Genomic DNA, 27,828 nt, shown 5'->3' with positions numbered 1-27,828 from the left:
GTATCTAAGTATAGTCTTGCACAGGCGCAGAATTCTAGCGTACACAAAAATAAGTAACATTAAACCTATTATTTCCGCTAGGTATATAACCTGTGCTGTTACTGCGCAGTTTGCGTTACAACTAAGTATTATCTAGTAGATCTACTATAACTACAGAACTGCGCGTGTGTTGTTAGAGGCGATAGAGGTTCGCGTTAGGCTAGCAGGCAGCAACTAAGAGAAATCTTAGTTGTATCTACTACTAGTAAGAAGAGGTAGCTAAGTAGCTATACAGGTGTAGAGGCAAGGCGATTAAGTTAGAATATTAGATATAATTGTGTTATAGTAGAGCTACGCTAGTTACAACACACAGACTAACTACAGAGACTTGCAGTATAATAGGTTGCGTAGTTAAGACTTAGTTACATTCTAACTACCCTCTATATTACTATAAGCCTACGTACTATAAGCTAATTAACTTATATAAGAACCTAGCGCTATTATCCTATAAATAACCTTTATACTAGAGCTACAGACTACGCATAATGTAAGACAAATCTTAGTAAGAACCTAAGATAGCCTATATTACTGCTATTAAGTGTACGCATATGCCTAGCCTTCTACTAGATCTAACTTAGTAAGGTTAGAACTATCTAATACTCTTGCCTATTATGCAAGTTCTTAACAAGTAAGCTTCTTAAGCTCTTTATTGTTTAGCATTTTATTATTAAACAGACCTGCGTTCTTATTAGACTCGTCTAAGGCTTTACTAGGCTTATTATCTAAGCTAATCTAGGTAGGCGAATTATCCTTCTCTTGTCTAGAGCTATCCTTAGAGTCTAAACTTAGTATAGTCTCGCTTAATAGCTTCTTCTTCTTAGCCTTAGGTATAGTTAACGTCTTGCTCTTGCGCTTAGTTGTAGTCTTAGAGAACGTCTTCTTAGTCTTACGCCTGCGCTTTAGCTGCGCTGTCCTAGCAACCTAGTTAGTATAATAGATGTAACTAAGACAAATCTTACACTTACACTATCTAACACGCCTTAATAGAAGCGTTTAAGAACAATCTAATTATACAGCAATCTAATGCCTCTGTAATATCTAAGCAGACTATACAGTTAGCTAAGATTACACTAAGACTAGTTCTAACCTACCTTATTAATTAGGCGCACAAGTCTCGCACCTTACTCTAAAGAAGTTGCATTAAGCGCAAGCAATTACTACTCTTAGACAACTATTATCTTAAACTGCAATATTAAGATCCCTGTTGTTGTTTTCGCTCTACAACTAATTAAGTTAATAAGATGTAACTAAGTTATATTCTAGATATACTTACCTCTACCTTATTAATTAGCGCTATACGTATCTTAGCGGCCTTAGTCTGCTAGTAGAACGCCTAGTAACGTTAGCGGGGCCCTTACAAAGATGTGTCTAAGTCTTTACCTAATTTATTAGGTCTTTCTTGTTCTAACTCTACCCTATAGAGTATTAGACTAGCAGTATAGTTATTCTCTAGACACTAGCAGTATAGCGCTTATTTACAAGACAGTAGTATGCTAAGCGTATAGTTAGATATAACCTAGATTAAACTGCTTGTACACTATACCTAAGACCTTATTGTAAATAGAGGGTAGTAAGAGCCCTAAACTCTGCTTAATCTCTCTAAATCTAGCTCTCTTGTACTATATTATATTAATAGAATGTTAAGAGAATACTAAGATAAATCTAAGCTTACGTTTGCACTATAAAACTTTTAGACATACAACACAGCAACGTCTTTACTGCTAAATATAGTCTATTATAATATAAGTATAAAACTAAAGTAAGATATAACTAAGTCTCTACCTTAATAGAGCACATGCGCGGCTCTAAATTAGGCTTATTAATATTTGCAATAGCTGTGCAGTAGCGTAAGCTGCAGATAATATAGAATAAGCTATCCTTCTTTTAGAGTGTTAGTATAGAACTAAACTAAGTAGTATCTCTACAATATACTATTAGTAACGCAGGCATTAGATTAGGCTGCAAGAGATGCTTTAGATACGTTAAGTAGTGCTGCTATAAACTCTATTAGCTGTACAGTTTTAACTAAGTATAAACCTACTTACACTATTAGTAAGAGAAAGCAGTTCTTCTATCTTAGCATCTTCTTCTAACAACTGTTTCTTAATCTCCTTATCTTTAATAACCTAACCGCTAGCATTCTAGCCCTCTTCTAGACTATTCTTAGTCTTATCTTCTTCTATAGCTGCCTAGAGCGCAACTATATTCTGCATAGCCTCGTCGCTAAACATAGTTAGGTTGTCCTCTTAAACATACTAGTTAGCTATCTCTACAGTTTATGCTGTAGCTAGTGTAGTCTAAGATAGATCTTAAACTAGCGTAACTAGAGATAATACGTTTAGTTCCGCCTCTGCAGCAACTTAGAATAGAGTTATAAAGCTATATACTATAGCAGGTATAATCTTAGACAAATTACTAGTTAGCGTAGCTAGAGATAATACAATTAGTGCTACTTCTTTAGCAACTAGAGATGCAGCTACAACGTTATTCTTAGCGCTTAAACTAAGATTTAACTAAGTAGTGTCTACTTCTTCTGCACTATTCGCGTGTAACGTAGATTGTACAGACTTTAGATTAGTGTACGCTAGCTTGTTAAATATAGAGGACAGAGAGGAGGACAACGCTATAATAGTTAATACTTAGTCGCTACTATTAGATAGTAGCCTATAACTATTAGAGGTGCGAGTAGTTGTAAGAGAAGAAGTAAGAGTTTATAAGACTGTATTACAACCTAAAGGCTAGGCCGACGCTAGTAATCTTGCATAGACTACTAGTGTTGTCTAATATTTATATTAGACTGCAGAACAAACTTAGATATAACCCGTACAGACTTATACACTCTACTGCATACACCTTCTCTGCTAGTAGCTATAGGTTTGCGTACTAGTTGTACTACAGAATGCAACTTAGTTATTACTCGCTACCTAATACACTACTACTATAACTATTATCTTTAGTGCTAGCAGATACTACTTAGTCTAGACCTACTAAGCATTGTTGTCTTCTGCCTACAATCTACAAGCCCAAGCCTTACAATTATGCTTAGCCTAGGCCTTTACAGCGCTGCAGATCCATTAGTTAAGATATATCTTAGTTTACTCTCTGTTTACACTTATAGTGTAGTAGTCTTCTTACAGCAGGTAGCGACTAATACTGCAGTATATTTTAGTAGAACAATACACGCTAGGTTATTAGCTATCTTAATGTTAGAGCATTCTACAGCAGTTAGGCAAGTATAAACTAAGAGTAATCTTAACTTACTACGGCCTTTAATATTAGCACAGACAGAACACTAGCGACGCAACTTAGGTAAACTAGCGTCTTTCTAGGCTTAGAGATAAATAACTTTCTAATTATTATTAGCAAGAGACATAACTAGAATTTGTCTAATGTGCACTTACGCTATTGCAGAACGTAGGCAGATCTAGAGTGTTATTAGGAATGTAAGCTGCTATTTCTCTTAGGCGGATAGTCTATATAGAGATTTAGCTAAGTTAAAACTAAGAGTTATCTTATACATACCTCTTGTTCTCTAAGACGCTTGTTTTAGAAATTATTATTAGAGAAAAGTAGCAGCAGATCTTAGTTAAACTCTAGTATTATAAAATAGCAGTACCTAGCAGGTTAAGGCTTAGAAGCGTTCTGCTATTTGTTCTAAGCTCGTAGCGCATTCTTTGCAGCCTAGCGCTCTATTATAATATTAGTGCGCTTGTTTACAGTCTTGTAAAATTCTATCTCTATTAGACTAGTTTTGTCTAAGATATGTCTGTATTGTGCTTACCCTCTATATGTTAAAGCCGGAGTTCTTTAATCTAGCTAACAACCTAGTTAAGGTGCTTATAGCTAGCAGCCTTGTACTAGTACCGCTTAGCATAGGCAGACTACACTAAGTTTAGACTAACTTACAGCAGCTCTGTAGACCTCCTTAACATATAACATAACTACTTCTAGAGTAACAAAGATAAACTTGTACAAGTGTTAGCTGTAATTAGACTAAGTTTGCTCTAGCAGCTTTACCTTTTTATAACATCTTCTCTCTAGATTTCTAGTGCTAACGTTAAGATTAGCGGGACAGTAAAGGGTACCCTTAACAATCGCGTAGGTATATAACTTCTTATTCTATGCAGTATTAACTTAGACTTGTCTAGTATTTCTAGAAGACAACTTATAAGAAAGACGTAGAGAAGGCTAATAGAGCGGGTCTTGCTTACTACGTAGATAGAGTAGTAGTGCTACGTTGCTGTAAGTACAGACTTATCTAAGATTTGTCTAAAGTTACCTGCTTCTCTAAGACAGCTGTACGCCTACCGCGCTTAAGGTTAATCTTAACGTTGTCGCTATCGCTGTTACCGCCGCTAGCGCTTATATTAGCGATAGATAGTACTAAGTCTTAACTAGTATAGGCTTTATAGGTTCTTACTACTAATATTTGCTGCGTAAGTGTAGTAGTAGTAGTGTAGTAGAGTAGAAACAATAGTTGTAGACTAAATATAGAAGTAATAGACTAGCGCTACTAGCGTAGATTAAGCGAAGGACAGCTTATGTTGTACCCACTTTTTTTAGAGACAGCTTAGTTAAATCTTAAGAACAGCCGAGCTCTACTGTGCATCTACCGCTACTAGTCACGTGTCCGAAGTAAGCCTTAGGCTTTAGTGTTTTTTAACTATAGAAACTTAGAAAAATCTTAACTTAATAACTAAAGTATACTATTATAGTTATATACTACTCTAGTACTTAGAAAGAATAAGTAAATAAAATCTTTACACTTATACGTTAATTCTTCTTTATTTATTTATACAACTCTATTAAAATAGTAATATAAACCTAATTAGATACGCTTGCGTATATATTACTATAGGCACCTAGCGCTAATAAATATAAATAATTTATTAATGCTAACCTCTCTAAGAGAAAGTATCTTAACTATACTCTTAGGTATAAGTACGCTATTAGCTATACGCGTACTATAAAGCTTTAAGTAATTACTTATTATAAAGTTATAGCTAAGTCTATTTCTACTAATATCTCTACTAACTTTATACTATAGCTTTTTACACGTAAAGAGCTTATAGCTTTAAAATAACTTTACGTAAGAGTTTTTACTAATAATACTATATCTACTAAAAATAAAATTATTAAGATGCTTATATATAGAAGTTAAAAGAGAGTATAGAGATAAGTAAAACGTATCTTAGTTCTAGTTTAAAGTAGGTAAGAAGAATAAGCAGATTAAGTAGACTAGTAATTAATAAGCTCTTAGGCATGCTCTAACGTCTTCCGCAGCGTGACATTAGGCACCGCTACCAGCATCGCCTCTTATACGAACTGCATTACGGGAGCTGTGCCCAAACAGGCAGTAGTCAAGAAAAGCGCGATGCTTGGATTAACGATTAGTCGTATCGCAACCTATGCTACGAAGATGGTGCAAGTCAAAAAGCGCACGTAGTCCAGCAATAGTAGGCAAATCGACCTTGATTTCCACACGCCGCACGAACAGTTCACAGGCAAAATGCAGTTCTTCACCCGCATCACCGCGCTCGCTGCAGCTGCAGCCCCTTTCCTGGCCCAAGCTGCTCCCGTCGTGGCGCCTCCAGCAAACGAGATCATCCCCGGAAAATACATCGTTCAGCTGAAGCCTGATACCGACGTTGCATCCATCGCAGCCCACCACAACACTGTGCGCAGCATACATGCCCGCAACCTCGCTCGACGAGGCGACGATGGCCCCGTTGGTGCTCCAGTGGACCGCGAGTACGGGTTTGGCGACTTCAAAGCCTACGCTGGGTCATTCGATGAGGCGACCGTTGAAGAGCTGAAGGCTCTCCCTGAGGTCCTCACCATTGAACCAGACTTTATCGTGAGGATCAACGCGGTGGTGACTCAAGCGAACGCACCGTGGGGTCTAGCCAGCATCTCTTCCCGCAAGGCAGGAGCCACTTCATACGTGTATGATGACAGTGCGGGCAAAGGCACCTTCTCTTACGTTATGGGTAAGTCACGAAACTGATAAATACATTGACTTGGTATTGACATTATGTTCAAGACACTGGTGTACGTATCAGTCATAGCGACTTCGAGGGACGAGCCACTTGGGGCTACAATGCCGTGAGAGGCACCGCCGACGCCGACAACGAAGGCCATGGAACGTAAGTCACACTCTCTAAGACATGTATCTTCACATCCTGACAAGTCCTAGGCATGTAGCTGGAACCGTGGGTGGCGCCAAGTACGGTGTTGCTAAGAAGACCAACATTATCGGCGTGAAGGTTCTGGACAGTGACACCGGAAGCGCATCAGACGTCTTCGCCGGATTTGACTGGACGGTCAACGACATCGTTTCCAAGGGCCGCCAAAACACCGCCGTCATCAACGTCTCCCTTGGCTCTTCCGCGTCAACAACATGGGACGCTGCCATCACTGCAGCCTGGAAGAAGGGCGTTCTCGTCGTGACATCGGCAGGAAACGAGGATTCCCCTGCTATCAACAGCTCGCCAGCTCGCTCCCCTGAAGTCATCTGTGTTGGAAACATCGAAATCACCAACAAGAGGCACAGCGGCGGTGGAGGTTCCAACTACGGCGCTGCGGTCGACATCTTTGCTGCTGGAACAAACATTGTATCGGCATCCAACCTGGGCGACACAGAGACGAGGACGCTGACCGGTACTTCCATGGCATCTCCTCATGTAGCGGGCTTGGTCTCGTATCTTCGTGGTCTTGAAGGGCCGTCAACTGCTGCCGATGTCAAGGCGAGGGTGTATGCGCTAGCTACGCCCAATGTTGTTACGGATCCCATGGGCTCGGTGAACCTACTCGCGTTCAATGGTAACAGCAAGTAGTATCCATGGACGAACTGTTGTGAGACATTTGCTGACTTCGCACGTCCATCTTTAGGCAGGGTGACTACCGTTGGGAGCCCGAGCAACGGTACCGAAAGCACGAGCGAAGGTACTGGAATCCAGAGTAAGGGTGTTGTAAGCCCAGGCAACGGCACAGCAGTACCTTGCAACGGTACTGTCGAAGCACGGAGCTCATGGAAGCTGTGGTAGTTCATGATAATACTATTGGAACATTGACCGAGCGAAACACATTATGCAGTATTGTATCTTCGACTATTCTCATTTACACATACCATCGACCCAGGCCATAGTGCAATTCATGCACCATTTTTAACTCTGCGCCGACTGACACGCACGTGATTAAGCCCGTTTGCTCTTTCCTGAAACGCACGCGTCGCAACCCCACCGCCCTCCTGTAAGACGCGAAATCTCTGCTTCGGCACCCTTGTTACTGATTACTGTCTCTCACCACGCCCACCATATTCGCACAGTCTAATGGACCCGGTGCGCAAGGTCAGTGAGAGCGAGTCTCGACTTCAGCGTGAACGCGATGCTGCTCTTAGCAACGCTGAGGAACAGAAGCGAAAACTGACCGATCTATACACCAAAATCGGACAGCTGTGGGAGGAGAACCATACCCTCAAGGAGAATATCAAATCCTCGTCGAACAAAGAGAAGAGGACGGAAGAGCTTTGCGAGCCATGCAAGGCCAAAGATACCGAGATCGCTCAACTCCAACAACAACTCGACTTAGCAGGTGAGTCATCCGAAGAGAACAAAGACATTGGCTCTCGAACTCAGGAGTGTAACCTTGCGTTGAGTATAAAGACGAACGACTTGTTTACAACAGCTGTAGAAGCCAAGACCGATCCCGACGAGGACGCCGCACAGGCCGGATTACGTATCGCATATTTCAAAGCAGAGGAAGATTTGCGGACCAAAGACCTCGCGCACGCCGCGGAGATAGTGAAGATTAAAGAAGAGCATGGCATAGTCGCTACTCGCCTCCACGAGGAAGTGCGTGATGCTCGCACAACCACTGATAAAGAGCACGCAGAGAAGCTATGTACGCAGGAACAGCTTGACAAAATCACGCAAGAGCTCTCCGACACTAAGAAGCAGCTCTTCGACTCGGAAGAGCAGTATCGGATACTCTACGATATGATACCCAAGCCGGGAGGCGGTAAGATGGTAGAGCCGCACCCCTCAACCAAGCCGCGGTTGAGTCAAAGCAGAGAGATAGACAGCTCCTCGTCTTCGGTAACGCCCTTTTCGAGGCTGGGGCGAACATCTCGTTCGCATGGTAGTCATGGCCAAGGCCATGAGGTTCCTCCGTCCCCGTCACATACTTCTAATAGCTCGCGATTCAGCCTGGAACAAGACAGTGAGTAGCGCATGCTTCCCCCAAGCCTAAAGTTCCACCAGCACTAACATGATGCCCAGCCCTCAACGAATTTGAGATTGCGCCCACATCAACCATCGACAAGCGATCGCACGAACTTGACCAAGATCAGTCATCGACACAGCGATCGAACAAGCGGAAGAAAGACGTGTTATCATCCCAGAGAATGCCGCCTATCTTCTCTGCCGATGACATAACTTGGCTATTCTGCGTCTTGGGCGCAGGCGGAATTAGCTATCATAAGCTCCACGAATTGTCTCCCGACGCTCAAGAGAAAGTTATAGAAAGTTTCCAGTCCTATTTCAGCGCCAAGAACGACGCCCAATATGACGCAACCCAGGCCATCCACCACAATACCTATGCCAATATGGTCAGGGTTAGTAATCGGCCGGCGAATGAGAAAAAAGGATGCTGTGTGCAGAATTTCGTGATTGCAAGAGGGAAAGTATCAAGCATTATGCACCAGGTTGGCGAGTGTGAAGCTTGCGGCCCATGTCAGCGCAAAGGCTGTCCGTGCGCCAGGATCATTGTCCACCACGGACAGTGGGCCCTATGTTGGTACCGGCAGGGCTCAGGTGCGTCTTCGGGTACCGAATGGCAAGATGCAGCCTACTGGATACGATAAACATTGTGAAGTCGTTATCTCTCACCTGAGGGAGGTTTCAGATGTGTACGCTTCGAGATGGAGTGTCCAATCAGTATCATACAGTCAATTTTCATTTCGCCCGCAGATAGAATGCACATATTAAGAGCATATGGTGATCAGGCCCTATGAGAGTACTGAAGACTCGTCGCGTGCACAGTATTGGGTCATAAAAGTCGGATTTTGGACGACTATGAAGTAGATAGGGTGTATGGATTGCCTAAGATTGAACTTCCTTCCATGCGAGATGCTGAATCGAGACCACAGCATATTCAGTGCTTACATGGATGAAGCATCTATGGCCTCTACGCTGTGCCATCGTCTGCTCTAGCCAGTCGACGCTGAATGAGTCGCTGAAACAGCATCAACTCTGCGCGCTCGTCGTCGGAGGGCGGTGTTGGGAAATTTCCGCTGCCCAGAGTGACTCGAGCGAACGACTGCACAACAGTATCCTGGCTGCGCAGAACCCCACGATGAATGAACTTCTCGCTTACTGCCTTTGAGATGAACTCCCAGAGAGCAGTCTGCGACTCCCAAGGCTGTGGAGTATCGGTTTCTAGGCCACCTGCATACGTCCCGCTGATCCTGATGTATTCGTCTAGCATGGGCCTGTTGATGAAGACCTGAGGTACGCTGCAACGAGAGTCCAACTCGGTAGTTTCCGTGCAGAGTTGCACAATATGAGACATTAGATTCGGCATCGCGGCGTCCCGGTAGCGAATGAACGAGGCCTTGTAGATCGCATCGTCTTCTACAGAGTGTAGATGGATGCCATTTTGCTGCTCTTCAGTACTGCGGTAGAACATTCGATGAGCAATTGCAGCTACGCTATCACTAGTACAGACCGGGAAGGATCGGTATTGGCGTCTGGATTGCAACAAGAGCTTGTAGTAAAGTTGAATCCACGCACGCTGATCCGCGTTCCATTGGGTGGTCGGGGTGGCTGAGGTATCGAGGTTGTCGGTCATGGTGATAACTCTGTGTATTGATCGAAGGTAACGCCATACTGGCCTACTGCTTTATACGTCATGGTGTTTGTGAGGGACGGTGTCAAGTGGGTGTCATAACTAAGTCACGCTGGACTATAACAATCGCGCGGAACCACGTGAAGATTGCTTGTCCTACCACTACGTTACCACCATCTCACACTGTTCGCAGCATCCTCGTCATCTTTTTGGCATCACACTGTCAGAATCACCCTGTAAACTCAGTGCTAGGTAATAAAGGAAGGTTAGGTTTCATTGTAGCTAACATCTCGATAACCTGATCCAAACACCTCTTTCATCCTGAGCACGTGCAGAACCCGTCTAATCAGTGTCCGACTCATCATCCCCTGGGATCTCAATGGCTGCTTTCGGAAACCTTTCGCTCTTTGGGACAGAGTCGACGCCTTTGTCGATGAGTTTCTTCTTCATCGCCTTTGCACGCAAGGCCAGCTCCGTGATCGGCTTGTTCGCTCTCGTCTTGTTCCTCCGTATCGCGTCTTTTACTTGGCTTTGGACGCTCTCTGCACTGCGCTCTGATACTCTACCTCTCATCGCGCAATCTGCTTTGATATCGTCAGCAAAAGTCTGACATGTGACTATGCCTATGTTGCCTGATTCGAATTGATCTACACCATTATCCTTGCACCACATGTTGATGGAGCGCCAGAGGGCGTGACGTTCCATTTCGGTCCAGAGGCTTTTGGAGAACGCTTCCTCTGGTGCTAACACATCAGTAGACTGCATAGGCGGTGAGGCTAGATTTGGATGTAACTTTGCCGCTAGGTCCATGAGGAATTGCAGAAGCTCGCTATGACTCTCCACGTCTGTGTTGCTCTCATCACCTATGATATCTTTACGTATCTTGCGGTATGCGGCCAGATGATCCGACGTAACGGTTGTTCGCAAGGCTATTGGGTGACCGCCTGCTTTGATGAATGGGTCCAGTCGCCAATCTAGCCTCATGACCGTGTCTCTGGCCAATCTTCTCGTCTTGGCGTTGAAGAGGCCATCGTCGATACCAGGCCCGTCGTTAAAGTACATCTTGTATTGATGCACGGAGTGCCGTGGATGCCGCAAAACGACGGGCTCCGACGGAAGTTTCGTGGTAGCGTATAGAAGACCGTAATGCAGCTCGAACCACAAGTCCTCGTCGGACATTGGTGCTGGGACGTCTGTTTGATCTGCCAATTGCGCTTCTTGTCGGCGCTTTGCATACTCATTAGCAAGGTCTTCGCCGAGGGTACGGTCTTTCATGCATCCGAGGATGTACTCTTCCGTCATCGATGGACAAGGGCCCATTTGACGTTGGAGCTCAGCTAAGCATGCCTTTGTATCCTCGATAGTTGGCTCCAGTGCGTGAAGAAGGTACTGCAAGGCGATGGTTCGTTCTGACATCCCATCTTCCATCCATTCTGCGACAGAAGTTTGGTCAATGCCATGACGAGTAACACCGAAACGACTCAAGCGCGAAAAGACGTCTGCCGCTCCGCCCGATGAGTCTCGATACATCAACACAGTACCACTCCACTCGGCTTTGATGTGTTCGTCGCTAACACCCTCCTTGATCATGTCGTAGATGTGTAATCCATTCCAGTGCGGGTAGTCGCCGGCTTCAGCCTTGAGACGGGCGTAGAGTAATATTGCGTGTTTGTAGTGATCCTCTGAAGCCATGGTAGTGTGAAGTAACGATAGTCTGTCAGTAACTCATTCGATGACACTCGTCTTTATACTTGGAAGGATATCGAACTTCCTCACGCGCTTCCAGCAGCAAGCAACACGCGATACCTTTCCCGCGTGTTGATATCGATGCATGACCTTCTTCAGCATGTCATTTCGCGAGCCACACCTACATGCTTATTGTTTCCGTATTCGTCGCGCGAACGGCTCGTGGGTTAGCGGGTCAAATTAGCGATGCTGAGGGTTACTGGACTGTAAAGCATCGCAATATCGTGAGAGGGTTTCGACCATCCGCTTTAATCGAAGAAAGGATTTTCGTGGCCATGATGCACCCGTTTGCAACAGATCTACGTTTTATGTCGCGTATCGCGTACTGCGCAAAGGCAGCATGATAGCCTGCATACCTAGGTAGTTAAGTATTGAGGTCAGCTCGGGCTGGAATAGACGCAGTACTAGTAGCAGTAGCAGTACTGCCCAGAGATGGCATTGTGCACGTGCACCCTGTCGCACATATTTCGAGCGCTCTTTCGATGGACTTGAAGAATATGAGAGCATTGCGACGTGATGTAGAACGATGTTCAACAATAGGTAACGCGTTCGTGAAGGAAGTTTCCTGGTGTCGACGCGTCGGTGGTGACGTCATGGCGCGCTGCAAACCTCAGCCTCACCTTGGCGCCCGGCTTTGTCGTCTTCCATCATCACATCATCACTTCCTCACATACACTTACCCATCTGACTATCATCGCACACACGCACGACCCTCGTGGACGGACACAATCTCCGTAGGCAAACGCCCTCTATTTGCATAAGTCGGCGCGCGTCGTGAAGACACTCAGTAAGCACCACCAGCACATTTGGATATATATCTTTCATCTTTTCATTGCTATAGTCAAGGGCGACGACCCAAATGGGTATCTAACATCATTGTCTCGCAGCGCCACTCATACCTTACGCCATCTCCAGCCTGATAGTATCAATTCACGCCTCCCAGCTCATCGGACGTTGCCATGAAGTCGCATCTACAGTCGCCGGTCCCCCAACACCTATACAACATCTTGCCATCGAAGCCCGCAAACCAGGGCTCCATCATTCTCACCAGCTAAACTCCACTGCACATTTCCCTCATTTTCCAGGATCAAGATCTGTTACCTTAAACACATCCCGAGGCTTCAGCTCTGCCTCTGTCACCGTCTTCTTGGGATCGGCGTCCTTAGCTCTCAGCTTCCTAGCCTGGTCTATGATGCGCCCATAAGCGGCCTTCTTGTGGACCTGAGTGCGCACACCATCCATGCCGCGAGGGTTACCAGGATACGTGGCTGTATCCAGGGCCCTGTGTGCGTTCACGGCGTCGGTAGCCTCGTGGAAGATTGAACTGATATTGTTTACCCAGTAAATAAGACCCTTCTCGGCTATGATCTTGTTGAAAAGTGCGATGATGACCTCGCGCTCTGCTTTCGACCAGGCATCGTTCGGCTTACGGTTCGGTCCATGACCCCTCTTGGTCTTCGGCTTTGCGGTCTTCTGGGCGTTCTTCTGGATGGTCTTCTTGGCGCGCTTCTTCGGTGATGCTCCACCCTCGTCCTCTTCTTCATCCACGACGATGTCTTCCTCTTCATCTTCCTCGTTATCGTCACTCTCGTTTTCTACCGCCGTGTTCCGCCTGGTGCGTTTCGTACCTGTCTGCGTCTTTTTTGCTTTGTCGGTTACAAGGACTTTCCGACCGGACTTACGGATCGGTGGGGATTCGTTGTTGCCGTCGAGGGCGGCGGCGGGCTTCCTGACCCTCGTACGCGTCTGTCGTGTAGTCTCCTCAGTGGCTGGTGCGTCTTCCTCCGCTGGCGAAGCGCTCTCTGTATTCTCAAACTCGCCTTCAGGCGGAGAGCTAAGGGTAGAGCCTTCATACATGTCGTCATCAGTATATTCCGTACGGGTGCGATTCTCGTCCGCGTCTGAGCTGGTAGGACTATGTCCCAACGACTTGGGGAACCTTGCGCAAACGATCTGGTACAGGAAGTTGAACATCTTGTTGTTCTGTCTCGGGTCTTCGATCGGCAAATCGATGCCAATCTCTTCGCGGATCTCTCGGTACTTGTCGAAGACTTCCTGCTCAACAATCCACATCTTCCCTCTCATAAACTCCCCAGTCTTCATCGCCTTTCGTACCATTCCATCCGATATCGATAGTGTCTTGTGTACCAGCTCCTGCCGTTGGAGCAGGTATTCATCTTGGGTTCTCGAGGTCGTGGTAGGGTTGTCGTCGGAAGTGGTCTCGGTGGTGCCTTGCTGGGCGTCATTGAAGAAGCGGCGAAAGACGTAGTAGCCGCTCTGGCCTGTCGGCGGGAGTACTGTACAGATGTGCAAGTTGGCGGCGGCGAGAGCAAAGCCGGCTTGCAACTGGATGAAAAGGCGCTCGTCGACGCTCCAGGGAGTGCTCGCTACTTCATCAGGAACGTCTTGGGTGGGTGCGGGTATGTCTAGGGGACGGCTTTCTTCTGGAGACGCCGCATCTTCGATGCCCTGGGGAGTGCTCGCTGCCTCATCGGGAACTTCTTGGGTGGGTGTGAGCGTGTCTTGGGGGATGCTTTCCTCTGGAGACGCCGCATCTTCGATGTTGCGGGGAGTGCGCGCCGCTTCATCAGAAACATCTTGAGTGGGTGTAGATGCGTCCTGGAGGCGGCTTTCTTCTGGAGACGCCGCATCTCCAATGCTCAAGGGGGTACTCGCTACTTCATCGGGCACATCTTGAGTGGGCGCGGATGTGTCCCAGGGACGGCTTTCTTTTGCGGCGGGCGCATCTGGTAGGATGATGTCACTCATGATGACTATGCGAAGAGCTTTGGCGGACGATTCGTGTTGAATTAAGGCGCTTAGAGTGCGACAAAAAGTTGCGGGAGTCTTTATCGAGTTGATTGTAGGTGGTTGCTAACTTGTAGCAAATAATTACCGACTACTCACTGTTGTGATGGTCAGTGCGCGGTGGCTACTTTGAGTTTTCGAGCACGCAACGGATTAGCGCCACCGATTCGTGTCTTTCACTACATAGTTCAGCGTGCGCTGCTGACAGTCGAGTATCAGGGCTCATCAAGCTTACACTATGCATGCAATTCGAACTTAAATGAGACAGCAAACATCAATCATACCTACGACCTACGACCCCTCCGCGTCACTCTTATACCAATCTATAATCTCTTCATCTCCAACAACCAAGGAACCATCATTACCAGGCCGTTGCAAATTCCTAACACTTTCCACAGTCCAGCTCTCAAGCACACCAAACCTCTCCCGCAGATCCTCCAACAAAAACCGCGCTTGTCTCGTCGCCGGACTCTCCGAGCACTCTCTATACGACTCCGCAAACAAATCCCCGTCATCGTCACTATCGTCATCATCGCTATCACCCGGATGCCCAACACCTTCCCCTTCTCCCCCTTCTCCCCCTTCTCCGTCGCTATCGATGTTGGAAGCCCAAGGATTACCCAGTTGTTCCGGATTCCCATTCCCCGACCTCGAGAAGTTGGCATTCGAGTGCACACAGCCCTCATCCTCATCATCAGATAACTCATACTCCCTTTCTGCATCTTCATGTCGCTGGCGCCGCGTCTCCCTAATATGAGATTCTTTGACCAGGAAAGTTGAGAATCTGTTCCTCGATTCGTATCGCGGTGGTAAAGGGATACGGTTACCGTCCTCGTCATATACCCAAACGGGGGAAGCTATCTGACCCGGTACCCAATCTCCAATCCATTCACCGGTGCGGTCTCGCCCTTTTACCGTTCCATCGGCGCGCATCTGGTGTTCGAAGACGAGTCCTTCTTGCATGGTTGTTTCGCGCTGGTAGTGTGGTCTATTGTCGATTTTCTTGATACGCGCTCCGTTTCCGTCTTTCTTGTAGCCCAGAAACCTTTTTCTGCTTTTTGGATCGGAGGGGTCGTGTTCGGGGTCGCTGAGTGGTTCGTAGACGTGGTCTCGCGTTTTTGTGGTTTTGAGGATGGTGGAGACGGGGGCGTCGAAGGATGTGGGCCAGTTGAAACTTGTTTCGAGGCTGCCGTGGTGGGTTTTGTGACCTTCGGGTAAGAGGTTTATGGTCAGTGGGTTTTTGCTGTATTCGGTTTCCTTCTCGGCTCTTAATTTCTCGTAGGCCTTTTCGTCGATGCTCCATGTGATCGGCTCCATCCTACGGGCTCTTTCGAGTCGGATATCGAGCTTACGTTCGGCTTTCCTGCGACACCGTTCCTCGACCTCGTTGATATCGATTTGCTTCCTTTTTCTGCGGGGAAACCGCTCTTCGAGGTGGCGATAGCGATGTTGGTAGCTTGGTGTGGTTTGCGGTATGGTACCACGGGGCGGCTGACTGTACCGATGCGCATCTTGGGGGGCAACGACGGCAGGAATGCGCTTACGATAGCCTAGACGAGCTTGCTCGTACAGGGCGATCATGTTCCACATCCAACCGTTGTAGATACCTTGGAAGGGCTGGTTGTGGTATTCGATGTCTGTTCGGTTCGTGCTTTCTTGATCCGGAGTACCCACGGGGGCATCTTTGGCTTTGGCTTTGCCTTTAGTCTTTTTGGGCGCTTTTGCTCCCGGCTCTTTGCCCTCTCCTCCAACTCTCTCATTGGGTGTCTCCAGTGATGCAGGGCCCTTGTTCCCAGTTGGAACCTCCGAGTATATCTTCCCGGGTACGTAATATCTCCTATTCCACACGTTTTGGTAGTACAAGAAGTCCTCCCACGCTTGCAGCGCATGCCGATACTCAACAAATTTCCTCCATGTCTCATGTCTTTTGTGTAGTTCTGAGCAATTCACCCTCTCTGCAATCACAGCTTCTTCCATCTCCTCGCGCCGTATCGGATCATGTATCTCCCCCGTCTCAACATCAGTCTCCTCTTCGAACGCTTGCCATCGTTCCCAAGCTTCTTTCTCATATTCGTCGATCTTATCCCTAATATCTGGATCTCGAGCCTGCGCAGCGGCTTCATTCAGCCATTTCAGCAGCGCAGCCTTGGTTTCGACCATCCATGCATTGAACTCTGCCGGAGTAGATGGGTTGGACCAATTTTCTCGGAGAGTGGGATTGACGAGTAAAACTTGCGGAGTTGTGGCCGCAGACGCAGCTTCGGTGGCCGCTTTGTTCTTTAGTCTTGCGCTCTCTCGAACCATCGCGTCAAGCACTTCTTGGAGTCGCGTTGTGAAGTGGTGTGGGGTTATCGTGTATAGCGACGAGTCTTTCGAGTCTCGAGGACGGCAACGGCAATGTGTCTGTTTTCAAGGTCACAGCCTTCGCTTTGTCCCATTATGTCAAATTTCGGCACTTTCTGATACTCGGGGGCTTTATGTGCAACAAAGAGATAGTTCACGTATCGCACGAACGTGATCGCAACGAGTCGTAGCGCGGAATGGAATTCATTGTTATCCCTAGCATTGGACCGACCAATCCGGCAATCTCATGGGTCACGCCTTTACATCCTGTACCGCCGCTCAAAGTCTTTGCTCAGCGACCCGACACAACATCTTCTCTAGCACACGTAACTCTCTTAGAATCTTCGTTCATGTGCTCCGTCCCCAAACACCATTCCAATCAAGCACGTAATTTCTTATTTTTTATTGGAAAGACAGAGAGAAACGGAGAAGATGGGTATTCATGGGGAGAAAATGTAAATGTTGACATTAAACCCGTTGTGTATAATACGGCCCATCCATTCTCTTGCCACCCGTGGCAGAGAAGAAGCCCAAGAAGACATAAGTCCCTCTCTCTATATCTCGAGAGTAGGCGTGGTACTGGTCTCGAATACCAGATCGTATGAGTATATACACTGTACACCAACATCAACATCCCCTCCCTCAAACCTTCACCTTCCTCCCCTTCATTCCAGATCCCATTCCCCATCAGCGTCTATCAAAGAGCCCAGCCTAAGAGCCCCCCGCCGCATTACTACTAACCGTCCTCTTCCACCCACCCCACCCCCATCCTCCCCCCGTCCCCGCTGCCGGTTCTTTAGGAACAGGACTAGGCGTCACAGCCGGCGTTTGGGTAGGCGTCGCGAAGGGACTTCCTGACATCGGTGATCCGTTCCCACTATACCCCCCTCCCCCTCCTCCATTCGCTCCACCGCTACTCATAACACGCTTCATCCCCTCAAACCTACTCCTCATTTCCTCGAGTTCCTGTCTCGCGACCGCCTCCGCCGTTTTGGCGTTGACAAGTTCCAACAGAAGAGCTTCGCTGTCGGCGGGTGTGTTGTTTTCAGTCGCGAGTACCGATTGTGTAGCCAGTGAACTGCTTCGTTTGGAAAATGGGACCGGCGGCGCGGGGGAATTATAATAACCCCTTTCGCTTTTCTGGCTATTCGTTCTACCCAGCCGTAATTCCCTTAACCCGCTCGTGTTGATAGAATCACTCGTTGTGGAGCGCGATAGTGTGGGCGGTGTATCCGGCGCATTCCCACCACTATGATCCACGCCCGTCCAACTCGCAGCCGCAGACTGTTTCCGCGCATTCTGCCTTAGTTCTTGGATGTTTTTCTCGAGGCGCTGGTTTTGGTTGTAGCTATCTTGCAACCTGTGTCTCGTATCCTTCAGCGCGTCACGTGCGATTTGCAATTCTGCGTCGCGGTCTGAGAGATCGCGCGCCAGGGCGTTGGCGCGCAGGGTTTCGTTGGCGAGTTGCTCCTTCGTGCGAGACAGGTTGTCGCGGAGGAGGGCTTTTGTTTCGAACATGGAGGAGGCGCGGTGGTGGAGTGTGGCGGCTGGGAAGCGGCTTTCGAGCGTTTCGACGATTTCAGAGGCTTCTTCTGTTAGTTCGGGGGTGGAGGCGGCGTCATCGGAGGAGGAAGGGGGCAGTGTGGTTGCGGAGGTTATAGTTGTGCGGCGGCGGGAGGAACGGGTTGAGGGTGCGGCGAGGGTGGTGGTCTTTTTGCGGACTTTGTCGACGACGGTGCGGACGATGCGGTGGTCTTCTTTGCGGTCTTCGCGCTGCTTTTGGAGGGCGGCTTCGAGTTCGCTGTTTTGGCGTTGCAGTTGGCTTACCGACATGAGGAGTTGCTCGATTTGGTAATGTAGGTCCCGGTCTTTTGACGATGCGCCCATGGCCATGGAGCCGTGTCCCGACTTCATCGACAGCGCGTCGCCATTCGAGGCGCGCGAAATATCCGTCATGGCTGTGCTTTGTGTCGCAGCAGAAGCATCCGATTCGGCAGTAGAGTTGAGTGTCGAGGCGAGACTCTGCTTGGACGCCGAGCGCCTTAGGAAGCTAACAGGGCGTGAAGGCGCGGAGAGACCCGGGCTGAGTGAAACGGACTTGGTCGAAGAGTTGGAGGGACCCCACAGGCGGCCCAGGAAGCTCGTGGCAGATTTCTGGACTTGCTGCTTGGACGAATCCTTCTCCTGGGCCTCCTTGTACTGCTGCTCCAATCCCTGCAACCTTTCGCGCGTCACGTCGTTTGTGAAACCAACGAAATCACCGACCAATTCATCCGCTGACCCCGCGTTCCGCCCGTATGGGTCCCAGAGTTGGCGCCCCAAAAGCAACTGCATTACGTCCTCGAACTCACTCAGGGACAGCAGCTTTTGCTCGTTGCGCTTCATTAGCGCGAGGGCTACCCGCATGATCGTCTCGGATGCGCCCTCGGCAAATAGCACGTCGTAGATGCGAAACAGCATGGGTAGCGGACATGTGACAGCGAAGAAAGACAGGAACCATTGCGATAGATATGCGGACTGCACTTCTAGATCGTCGAGATGTTGGGCTAGCTGAGGCATGTGTTGGTGGAGCAGCTTCTGGAACTGGAAGATGCGCAGATGGAGGCCGGAGAGGTCCGGCAGGAAACATGAGCGTAGATCGTAGTCTTCCATGAGCCTGGTGTTGTTAGTCGCTGACGTTGTGAGGAAAGTGCGATGACGTACCTCACGAGCACGCAAAAGGCTTCCTTGTCGCCCATCTGCATGAGCAGCGGGCCAACGAGGAAACCAAGACCCTGGCAGTAGCCAATCTTGTGGTCATACAAGCTGAAGCACTTGAGCACGCGGCCGAGCATCTTCTGCCCCTCGCCTTCAGGGTCCTTGAACATCTCCACACCGGGGAAACTGCGTCCCAAGTCCTTGTTGATGATGTTCTCGTACGGACTCGACTCTCCGCACAGCGAGTCATATTGGTCCTCGATCAGCTTCTCCCTCGAGCCAGCTGCACTCTGCCAGACGACGCCCCGCAGCGGCGCTGGTATGCCTCCCCGAATCTTATTCAAGCAGAGCGTGGGCAGCCTGTGGACGGTCTGCGGGTAGTCGCGTACGAGGGCAGCCCAGAACTCGAGTTCGGTCATGGGGGGCGGCGAGGGCAGCTGGGAGAAGCGCATGGTGGAGGTGTCATCCGCCACAAGACGCTTGAGCTGGTTGAAGGAGGGGGGCCGGGACTGGCTGCGGGCGCGGGCGACCTTCATGTTGGACTTTGAGTTTGAGAGGATGGCTTCGTTCTCCTGCTCCAGTCGGGCGAGCAGCAGGGCCATGGCCTAGATATGTTAGCATTCGTTATTCATACAGGGGCCGTCTACACACCTCCTCCTCGCCCTCGGGCTCCTGTTCTTCCTTTTTCTCTAGCTCAGCCCAGTCGACCTCTTCGCTTTTTCCCGAGCCATTGCTAGTACGGCGCCCCCTGCAGTCTGGCGCTGCTGTCTTGGGGGAGACGGGTGCGTCGGTGTCCCGCACTGAGATGGTAGGGCTGGTTGGGGCGGGCGTGTCGACGCTCGATTGGCTCGCACGGCGTCCAAAGGCATTGCGGATTTCCGTTGAGTTGGTTCGTGATGATGCTCTTCGCTCCTCAACTATAATCTCTGGCCGCATCACCGATTCCCTCGCGCCTTCCTCTTCCTCTGGGGTTCTGCCGTCCGTCTCGGAGAGGGGCACTGTGACCATCGAGTCTGTCGGCAGCGGCGAGCTGTCCACGTGTGACCTGGGCGCGCGCTCGACGGCTTCTTCTTTCACCTCCATGGTGATGCTTCCGCTGGACATGTTTGCAGTCTTCACAGTGGTGGTTCGATATGACGGAGCGGAAATTTGCTCTCCGCCGCGGCAGGTAAGCAGACCTGTTTACCTGGGGCGCTCGGTTCGGTGGTGCTGGTGTAGAGCGTGTTTCACTTCTGTGGAATTAGTATCTGGCGCCGGCTTGAGTCGTGCACGCTGTGACTCTGTGGGTATTACTCTGCAGGCGGCATTCATGCAACAGAAGAAAGTCAGAGCGACGGCGCAACAGCTCACGGCAGCACGAAAAGAGCGCGACGGACCGCAAAAGAGGGAATGATTTCCCCAACGGCCTCGAAAGGAGCATCAAGGAGGCCCTGGACTAGGCCCGCAGCCGGCTAGCCCTCTTGGTCAGGGTCCACACTCGCCTTTGCTGCTTAATTTACGGCGGGACCAGCTGCTGCCCCTGGCCCCGCATCCCACCTACACCGACCTCACCTCCGCCTTTCCTATGGATCGAGCCCTTGATGCCACTGATTGCGCGACCAAGCGCTGATGTCACGACGCTGCCACTGGCAGCTGTCACAGCCATGCACGCGCAAATGGCGTGCACGAGGAACACGCGACGTAAACATGCGCGCCCACGCTAATTTCGGCGCCGGAGCCAATCACCGCCGCCCACCCTCCGCATCCTCCTCACCAAGACCTCCCTCCCTCCAACCCCCTCTGTCCGCATCGAGCGATTGCACTCCTCCCATGCCCTCTTGAGTCGGCAGCGTCCTCCGTCGTGCTTGGCATCGCTTAACCGGGACGGGTGGTAATAGTACCTCAACACCTCCAGGGATTAACAAGAGACTACTCGAGTGCCCCTGCAGACCGCCTCTTGCTACGGCACAGTTGCTCCACACGAACTGCCCATCTTTTCCGTCTCTCGCGCCGAACTAGATGTACTCGCGTAGTCTGAGTTCTGGATCGCGACGATCAGTGGTATTCTCCGCTGATGCTCGTCTACAGTTATCTCCGTCAACCACTACCGTGATCGAAATCTTCCATATGCTGGACATATATTACCACACATCATACCTGGCGGCTACACCGACTGCTGGACGCGATAGAACTCTATTCAATAGTGTCAACGTGCTTAATCATCATTGTTACATCCTAGTATGCTCCTGCTCGTGGTGTCTTGCACTTTGCTAAGAACGATCTTCAGATTGGTCCACTTGAGAATCATTTCGTCCGGCTGACATTAGCAAACTGGCGTTCTTCACAAACCGCCCGCATCCCGGAAAAGACAAAAGATGTGTATCGCGCAGAGATGTCACAACCTTTCCTTCTCAAGCGACTCACCAGTGAAATTTGGACCTATATACACCATGCAGAGAACCACAAAGCGCTCCATTCACGTCTTGATATATCGACTACCAACGAGTACCATCGCTAGGCCAGAACAGTGCTTCGAGTTATACAATGACTGACAAATGGTCTCCTTCACTATGTCGTTCTTTTCGGATAGAAGCTTTGACAATCACTGGACTGGCTACACTGTTTTTTTACACCTTCACAAGGGCCTAGAAGCAACTCGTGAATGGCCCACAGCAAGAAGCTAGGCTTCTATCATTCTGGTCAATCCTCTGGTTACTTTATACCCCGCTCCCCATCCGTTGCTTTCCAGGTTCATACCCGCTGCTCAGATCATCAACTGCAACGATCCACCACTCAGTACCGTCAAGATGCCTCCGAAGCGAAAGGGAGACGCCGTTATATCCCCAAAGCCCGCGAAGAAAGCCAAGAGCGGCGGCACTCCTACGCGCACATCACCGCGCAACAAGACCGGTAGTGAGACACCACCCGCAACCAGTACCGGCAAGAAGCAGAGGAAGCCAGCGCATCCTGGGTCAAAAGCAGTCAAGGCCCCAGATGAAGACGCCAACTTCGAATGGGAGATTTTAGACGGCGACGAACGCTCGACGCTCGTCGTCGGTGCCCCTCAACCAAAACGACTGACACTCAGGTTCCACCATAGACACGACAACAACGAGAAAGATCGAACATTTGAGTACGACAGGAAGGCAGCTAAAAACATCGACTGGAACAACAAGGACCACATCAGAGACATCAACAAGTGGCGCAATCAAATCTTCGTCCAGAACATGAAGTTCCCGCCCAAGGTTACCCACACACCATGGACTCCGTTCGAGACCGCCTATCTCGAGCTGTTCCATGAGAAGCTCCTGGAAGCTGCTACTGGCAAGACTGATACCTTCGTGGCGCCACATAACGAGCTCATTTTTGAAGCATTCAACGATTACTTCGAGGGTCGGACCGATATCCGAGACAAGAGCGGCAAACCAATGGAAGAGGCTCTGGGTACTAGGCCTCTGAACGGGTTGACCTCGTACCTAAATCGTGCTGGTACCAACATTCGTGGCCTGCGAGATCGTATGGGCGCGCTGAAACCTAAGCTCAAGAAGAGCAAGAAGGAGGATACATGGATGCCTGATATCACGGACGACGAGATCGAGCAGTATATCAAAGGAGAGTGGGAGCCTGCTACCGATACTGCTGCCGCTGATGATGAGGGTGAAGAAGAGGATGTAGATCAAGCTGAGGGAGAAGACGAAGAGCAAACTCAGGAAGAAGACGAAGAGCAAGCTAAGGAAGATGACGAAGAGCAAGCTGAGGAACAAGACGAAGGTGATGACTCTGACACTTCTACTCTAACCACACCACCTGACACGGACGAAGAACTCGAAAGCATGGAGATTGCTGAACGCGAACGGCAAGCTAAGCGTCTGGTGGTCAAGCTCAAGCTTAAACCCAGCACAGCCAGCAAATTTCCAGGAAGCAAACGTCCAACCCCCAAGCCTACGACAACCAAGCCTACGACAACCAAGCCTACGGCAACCAAGCCTACGGCAACCAAACCTACGACAACCAAGCCTGCGACCAGCAATCCCGCATCAAACACGCGGAGTACTAGTAAGGCCACCTCGGGCAGGTCAAGCGCCCGTTCTTCTTCGCCACCTCCTCCAGAGAAAAGCACCAAGAAGTCGACCTCGTCCAAGAAAACGATGACGGATCCACGAAAGACGACGGAAACGTCCGCACCGACGTCGAAGCCGCGAGTCGTTAAGCCCGTTGAGACCGAACCAATACCCACCCATCCAGACGTCATAGCCTCTCTCAAGGCCAAGGGCTACACATGGACCGAACTACCCGCGACCAATGAAGAGGCAATCAAGGCGCATCAGGAAGCGCAGAACGCGAAGCCTTCTCAGAACACATGGATTGACGGCGCAGTCGAGGCTCTCAAGGATAGGACCAAGAGGCAGACTAGCCCGGGCTTCGATCACGAGTTCTTCAACAAGGACGTACAACACGAGTACGAAAATAAGGGCGAGATGATCAACGTCGAAGACTGGCACAAGAAGTCTGCGCGCAGAGATGGAGCCGCCGCAGTCACAGCTCTACTCAATGCGGCTGATATCCCACCACTGGGTTACACGGGCGACATACGCGCTCTTCATAAGAACAGACTGTTGTCGGAAGACGAACTGGCCTTAGCTGATGCACGCGACTCTGCTATTACCCAAAAGCACGAAGCAATTGAGCGCGCACGCCAGCTGAAGATTGAGGAGGAATCTGCCAAGAGTGGTCCGAAGAAGAAGATGCATGAGGAGGCTGCGCGAAAGCAGAGGAGTGTGTGGGACGATCCAGAAATCACGGATGATTCGGGTAATGAGTCTTTGTACGATCCGGCTGATAATTTGGGTAATGAGTCTTTGGACAATCCGGCGGATGATGAAGCACGTAAGGGAAACTGAGGCGATCGCTCCAAGCGACTGAGACGGAGATGGAGAGGTGGAAAGAGGGCGAGGTTGTGTTGGTAAGGGGTTTGATGTGGAGAGAGTACGCGCTGACATGGAATCGCAATAGGGGTGGAAACGGTGAGGTGAGAATAACCTTGGCCGTAGTTTTATATCTCAAAGCTACTTCTAAACCTACCAACCCACCGGTCTGCGTCCCGAGGCAAGAGCATCACGGCTCATTGCGCTCGCTACACAACGTTCAAATAGACTTTCAAGCGTTCTCCAATATATCCCCTCACATACTACACCACCTCCCCCCATCATCAACCCCCCTTCTCCACCCCCTTACACCTCTTAACCCCCGCCCTCGCATTCGCCACCCCCTCGCCAAACCCAATCTTCTTCGCCAACTGCGCTGCTTCCTCATACTTCCTCCTCGCCTCCCCAATCTTCCCTTCCATTTCCAAGAACTCGCCGAGATTATGCGTCGCGACGGCACAGCCCATGTCGCACTCTTCGTTCCTTTCAGAGGAAGAAGACTTGATCTGGGCGGAGAGGGCGAGGGCTCGTTCTGCCCATTGTCGTGCTTGGTCGATGGCGAGGGAGCGCGGCGCGGAGTTTGTAACGGGGAAGGAGGTGGGGGCGTCGGACATGGTTATTGCGTTGGAGGAGGTGGGGGGCGTTTGTTGGGCGAGGCAGGTGGATATGTTGTTCACTGAGAGTGTGTTAGTGGATATGGGTGGATGGGTGGGGAGGAGTGTGGGGAGATGTACTTAGGACGACGCTGTGGCATGAGGTTGGTGGGCAGAGTTGGAGGGCTTTGACGAAGAGGGGTGCGGCGAGGTAGTGGGAGTCGAATTGCTCGTAGTGTGTTCCGAGGGCTGAGTTGTGTTAGCATGCCATAAGCGGTATTCGGCCATGTAGCTGCCTACCTTCGAGTACACCGCCCATCTCGTCGTTGGTGAGCCAAGGCCCCTCGCCGTTCTTGACACCGTCCTTCTCCCGCCGTTGTTGTTCCTTCAATGCGCTCTCCACAGCCTCGACCAGTCGCTTCTCGCCGTTCTCAGGCTCGTTGACATATCTCACGTCGTAGAGCTGGCCCAGCTTCAGATTGATCTGCACCATGTTCTTCTTCACCCTGCTCCTATTCCCATTTGTCCAATGTCTATCCGAGAACTCGTCGACCCATTTCTGGCAATCATTGCGCATAATCTCGAGCACATCGATAGCCAAACTGTAGTATCCCGCATCCTCAAACAGCGCAGCGATGGTGTACTTGACGCCCATGATCTCGTCGCTAAAAGGATCCATGCCCATCTCGTCGGCGAGGGCGAGCGCCTGGCGAAAGTGCTTGTTGGCTTCGCGGATGTCGAGCCATTGGCCGCGGCTGTAGAAGAGGGCTCTGCGCAGCTTCTTTGCGACGGGCTCGGGGAAGTTGTGGTAGGGCTTGATGATGACGTTCTTGTAGTACCACGGTATGTACAAGACGCAGATGCCGGCCACGAGGGCAATGGAGCCAATCGCAAAGGGGAACAGCACGGGGCTCTTGTGGTATTGCTCACGGAACTGCTCCCGCATCGTCGAGCCATAGCGCCGCCCCAGGTGCTGCTGTGCTGGCCGCCATGGCTTAGCCGGCAGCTGTGTACATCGTGTCAGCGGGGTTTGCGCTTCGCAGCGTGCGATTGCGCTCGTTCGGGGCACGGCGCGGGGGACCGTCCTGCTCAACATGGTGCGCCGGGCAAAGGCAAAAAGATGAGGGCGATGGCATCTGGCAGCTGGTGGAGCGAGTGCATGACGGAACGAACTTTTAGTGCCCGTCGCGTGCGTTCCGCGTAGGGCTGAGGCTCGTCATGACGTAGCCAATCACCAACGCGCCGCATCGCGTTGCCCGTAGACCTCACCACGATGCACTGAATCTCTTTAATCATGTGTGGACGGTATGCGCTGGCCTTGGTGAGGATATGTGGTCACGCGAAATACAATGTGACAGCTGACAAAGATACCAGAGGCCTTCGGAGGTCCGCCAGCAGCTCGAACAGTCGCAGATGCCAGTCGAAGAGGCACCCGACGACCACAGCAACGTGCGCCAAAGCTACAACTTCGCCCCAGGCTATCATGGGCTTGTATACCGAGCGGACGGTCCCGAGACTGGCGGCCAGGAGGAAGGCGCGACGGAAGATACCAAATACAAACTGCAGTCTATGCAATGGGGTAGGCACATCCACCTATGACCTCGTACGTCACTGACAGCATGCGACAGGTCTCGTACCGTTCTGGACGAAGCGCAACCCCGACTACGGTTCCAAGATGAAGACGATCAACTGCCGCGACGACTCGCTCTTCGAAGACCGCGGCATGTGGACGACCATGAAGAAGAAGAAGCGCTGCATCATCGTGGCACAGGGCTTCTATGAGTGGCTGAAGAAGAACGGGGGCAAGGAGAAACTGCCACACTTTACCAAGCGCAAAGACGGCCAGCTCATGTGCTTCGCTGGGCTATGGGACTGTGTGCAGTTCGAGGACTCGAGCGAGAAGCTCTACACCTACACCGTCATCACCACCGACTCGAACAAGCAGCTCAGCTTTCTGCATGACCGCATGCCCGTCATCTTCGACAACGGCTCAGATGCCATCCGAACCTGGCTTGACCCGACGCGCACAGAGTGGAGCACAGAACTGCAGTCGCTGTTGAAACCATACGAGGGCGAGTTGGAGTGCTACCCGGTCAGCAAAGACGTAGGCAAAGTTGGCAACAACTCGCCGTCCTTTCTCGTGCCAATCAACAGCGCAGCCAACAAGAACAACATTGCCAACTTCTTCGGCAACCAACGAAAGGCTGCTGAGACGAAGGCGGAGGAGCAATCTGTCGACAAAGCACAACATGATCTGGAAGCCTCGACAGACGAGAAGGGTCAGATCAAGGTCGAGCACGATGTTGATGAGACGCGTGACACAACCGACCGCGTCGAAGGTACCGAAGATAACGCGCCATTGCCTGTCCCAGCGACGTCGCCAAAAGGCATCAAGCGAGAGCACGACGACGTGACTGATGGCACCGCAGAGTCTGAGCCACAGCACAAGCGCAACAAACCCACCGCGTCTGTCTCGCCTGCCAAAAGCCCTGCGAAGAAGTCAACACCCGCGAAGAAGCAAGGTACCAGAAGCGCCACCAGCAACGGCAGTGCAGCAAAGACATCCAAAGCCGATGGTTCGCGGAAGATCACATCCTTTTTCAGCAACAAGTGAGAGTAAGAGTCTGCTTCCAGTATCGAGCATAGGCGGTTTGGCGGTGAAGAATGAGGTCCGTTTAGGCTTCCTGCCTTGTGCGCTATACCGTCCGACCTATAGTCCGGGGGCAAGCCGCAGCGCAGACACACGTGTGCGCGGAGATGCGGTCGGCGAGATGTACATGGTGGAGGATATGAGAGGGAAGCCCTTGCGGAGTGAGCATGTCCGCGGTCGCAGATGGGCGCAAACATAGAAG

General features: G+C 50.3%; 10 protein-coding genes across 10 annotated transcripts; 4 read left to right on the top strand and 6 right to left on the bottom strand.

Moving 5' to 3' along the window:
* Positions 1-5,548: 5,548 nt before the first annotated feature.
* On the top strand, positions 5,549-6,875 carry J4E84_006906 (uncharacterized protein; the record flags this gene model as incomplete). The annotated part of the gene is made up of 3 exons (XM_049389493.1): positions 5,549-6,029; positions 6,083-6,185; positions 6,236-6,875. The coding sequence occupies 3 exons, from the start codon at positions 5,549-5,551 to the stop codon at positions 6,873-6,875; spliced, it is 1,224 nt and encodes a 407-aa protein (XP_049242686.1).
* A 253-nt stretch (positions 6,876-7,128) lies between these two features.
* Positions 7,129-8,267, top strand: J4E84_006905 (uncharacterized protein; the record flags this gene model as incomplete). The annotated part of the gene is made up of 2 exons (XM_049389492.1): positions 7,129-7,133; positions 7,367-8,267. 2 exons carry the CDS (start codon positions 7,129-7,131, stop codon positions 8,265-8,267), a joined length of 906 nt encoding a protein of 301 aa, XP_049242685.1.
* Positions 8,268-9,225: 958 nt separating this feature from the next.
* Positions 9,226-9,888, bottom strand: J4E84_006904 (uncharacterized protein; the record flags this gene model as incomplete). Its single annotated transcript, XM_049389491.1, has 2 exons — positions 9,226-9,671; positions 9,831-9,888. The coding sequence occupies 2 exons, from the start codon at positions 9,886-9,888 to the stop codon at positions 9,226-9,228; spliced, it is 504 nt and encodes a 167-aa protein (XP_049242684.1).
* A 339-nt stretch (positions 9,889-10,227) lies between these two features.
* Positions 10,228-11,577, bottom strand: J4E84_006903 (uncharacterized protein; the record flags this gene model as incomplete). Its single annotated transcript, XM_049389490.1, has 1 exon — positions 10,228-11,577. One exon carries the CDS (start codon positions 11,575-11,577, stop codon positions 10,228-10,230), a length of 1,350 nt encoding a protein of 449 aa, XP_049242683.1.
* Positions 11,578-12,705: 1,128 nt separating this feature from the next.
* J4E84_006902 (uncharacterized protein) lies at positions 12,706-14,400 on the bottom strand (the record flags this gene model as incomplete). The annotated part of the gene is given in 2 exon segments (XM_049389489.1): positions 12,706-14,378; positions 14,397-14,400. The coding sequence occupies 2 exon segments, from the start codon at positions 14,398-14,400 to the stop codon at positions 12,706-12,708; spliced, it is 1,677 nt and encodes a 558-aa protein (XP_049242682.1).
* A 330-nt stretch (positions 14,401-14,730) lies between these two features.
* Positions 14,731-16,743, bottom strand: J4E84_006901 (uncharacterized protein; the record flags this gene model as incomplete). The annotated part of the gene is made up of 1 exon (XM_049389488.1): positions 14,731-16,743. One exon carries the CDS (start codon positions 16,741-16,743, stop codon positions 14,731-14,733), a length of 2,013 nt encoding a protein of 670 aa, XP_049242681.1.
* Positions 16,744-17,493: 750 nt separating this feature from the next.
* J4E84_006900 (uncharacterized protein) lies at positions 17,494-20,583 on the bottom strand (the record flags this gene model as incomplete). Its single annotated transcript, XM_049389487.1, has 3 exons — positions 17,494-19,438; positions 19,486-20,084; positions 20,131-20,583. The coding sequence occupies 3 exons, from the start codon at positions 20,581-20,583 to the stop codon at positions 17,494-17,496; spliced, it is 2,997 nt and encodes a 998-aa protein (XP_049242680.1).
* A 1,682-nt stretch (positions 20,584-22,265) lies between these two features.
* On the top strand, positions 22,266-24,359 carry J4E84_006899 (uncharacterized protein; the record flags this gene model as incomplete). The annotated part of the gene is made up of 1 exon (XM_049389486.1): positions 22,266-24,359. One exon carries the CDS (start codon positions 22,266-22,268, stop codon positions 24,357-24,359), a length of 2,094 nt encoding a protein of 697 aa, XP_049242679.1.
* A 308-nt stretch (positions 24,360-24,667) lies between these two features.
* On the bottom strand, positions 24,668-26,072 carry J4E84_006898 (uncharacterized protein; the record flags this gene model as incomplete). Its single annotated transcript, XM_049389485.1, has 3 exons — positions 24,668-25,059; positions 25,118-25,225; positions 25,277-26,072. 3 exons carry the CDS (start codon positions 26,070-26,072, stop codon positions 24,668-24,670), a joined length of 1,296 nt encoding a protein of 431 aa, XP_049242678.1.
* A 198-nt stretch (positions 26,073-26,270) lies between these two features.
* J4E84_006897 (uncharacterized protein) lies at positions 26,271-27,590 on the top strand (the record flags this gene model as incomplete). The annotated part of the gene is made up of 3 exons (XM_049389484.1): positions 26,271-26,297; positions 26,351-26,555; positions 26,605-27,590. The coding sequence occupies 3 exons, from the start codon at positions 26,271-26,273 to the stop codon at positions 27,588-27,590; spliced, it is 1,218 nt and encodes a 405-aa protein (XP_049242677.1).
* Positions 27,591-27,828: the final 238 nt, after the last annotated feature.

The sequence above is a fragment of the Alternaria hordeiaustralica genome, assembly GCF_023758085.1.
Source record: "Alternaria hordeiaustralica strain BMP 2776 chromosome Unknown scaffold_14, whole genome shotgun sequence".
NCBI classification, from domain to species: Eukaryota; Fungi; Ascomycota; class Dothideomycetes; order Pleosporales; family Pleosporaceae; genus Alternaria; species Alternaria hordeiaustralica.
This window is presented reverse-complemented; position numbering and strand designations above follow the sequence as displayed.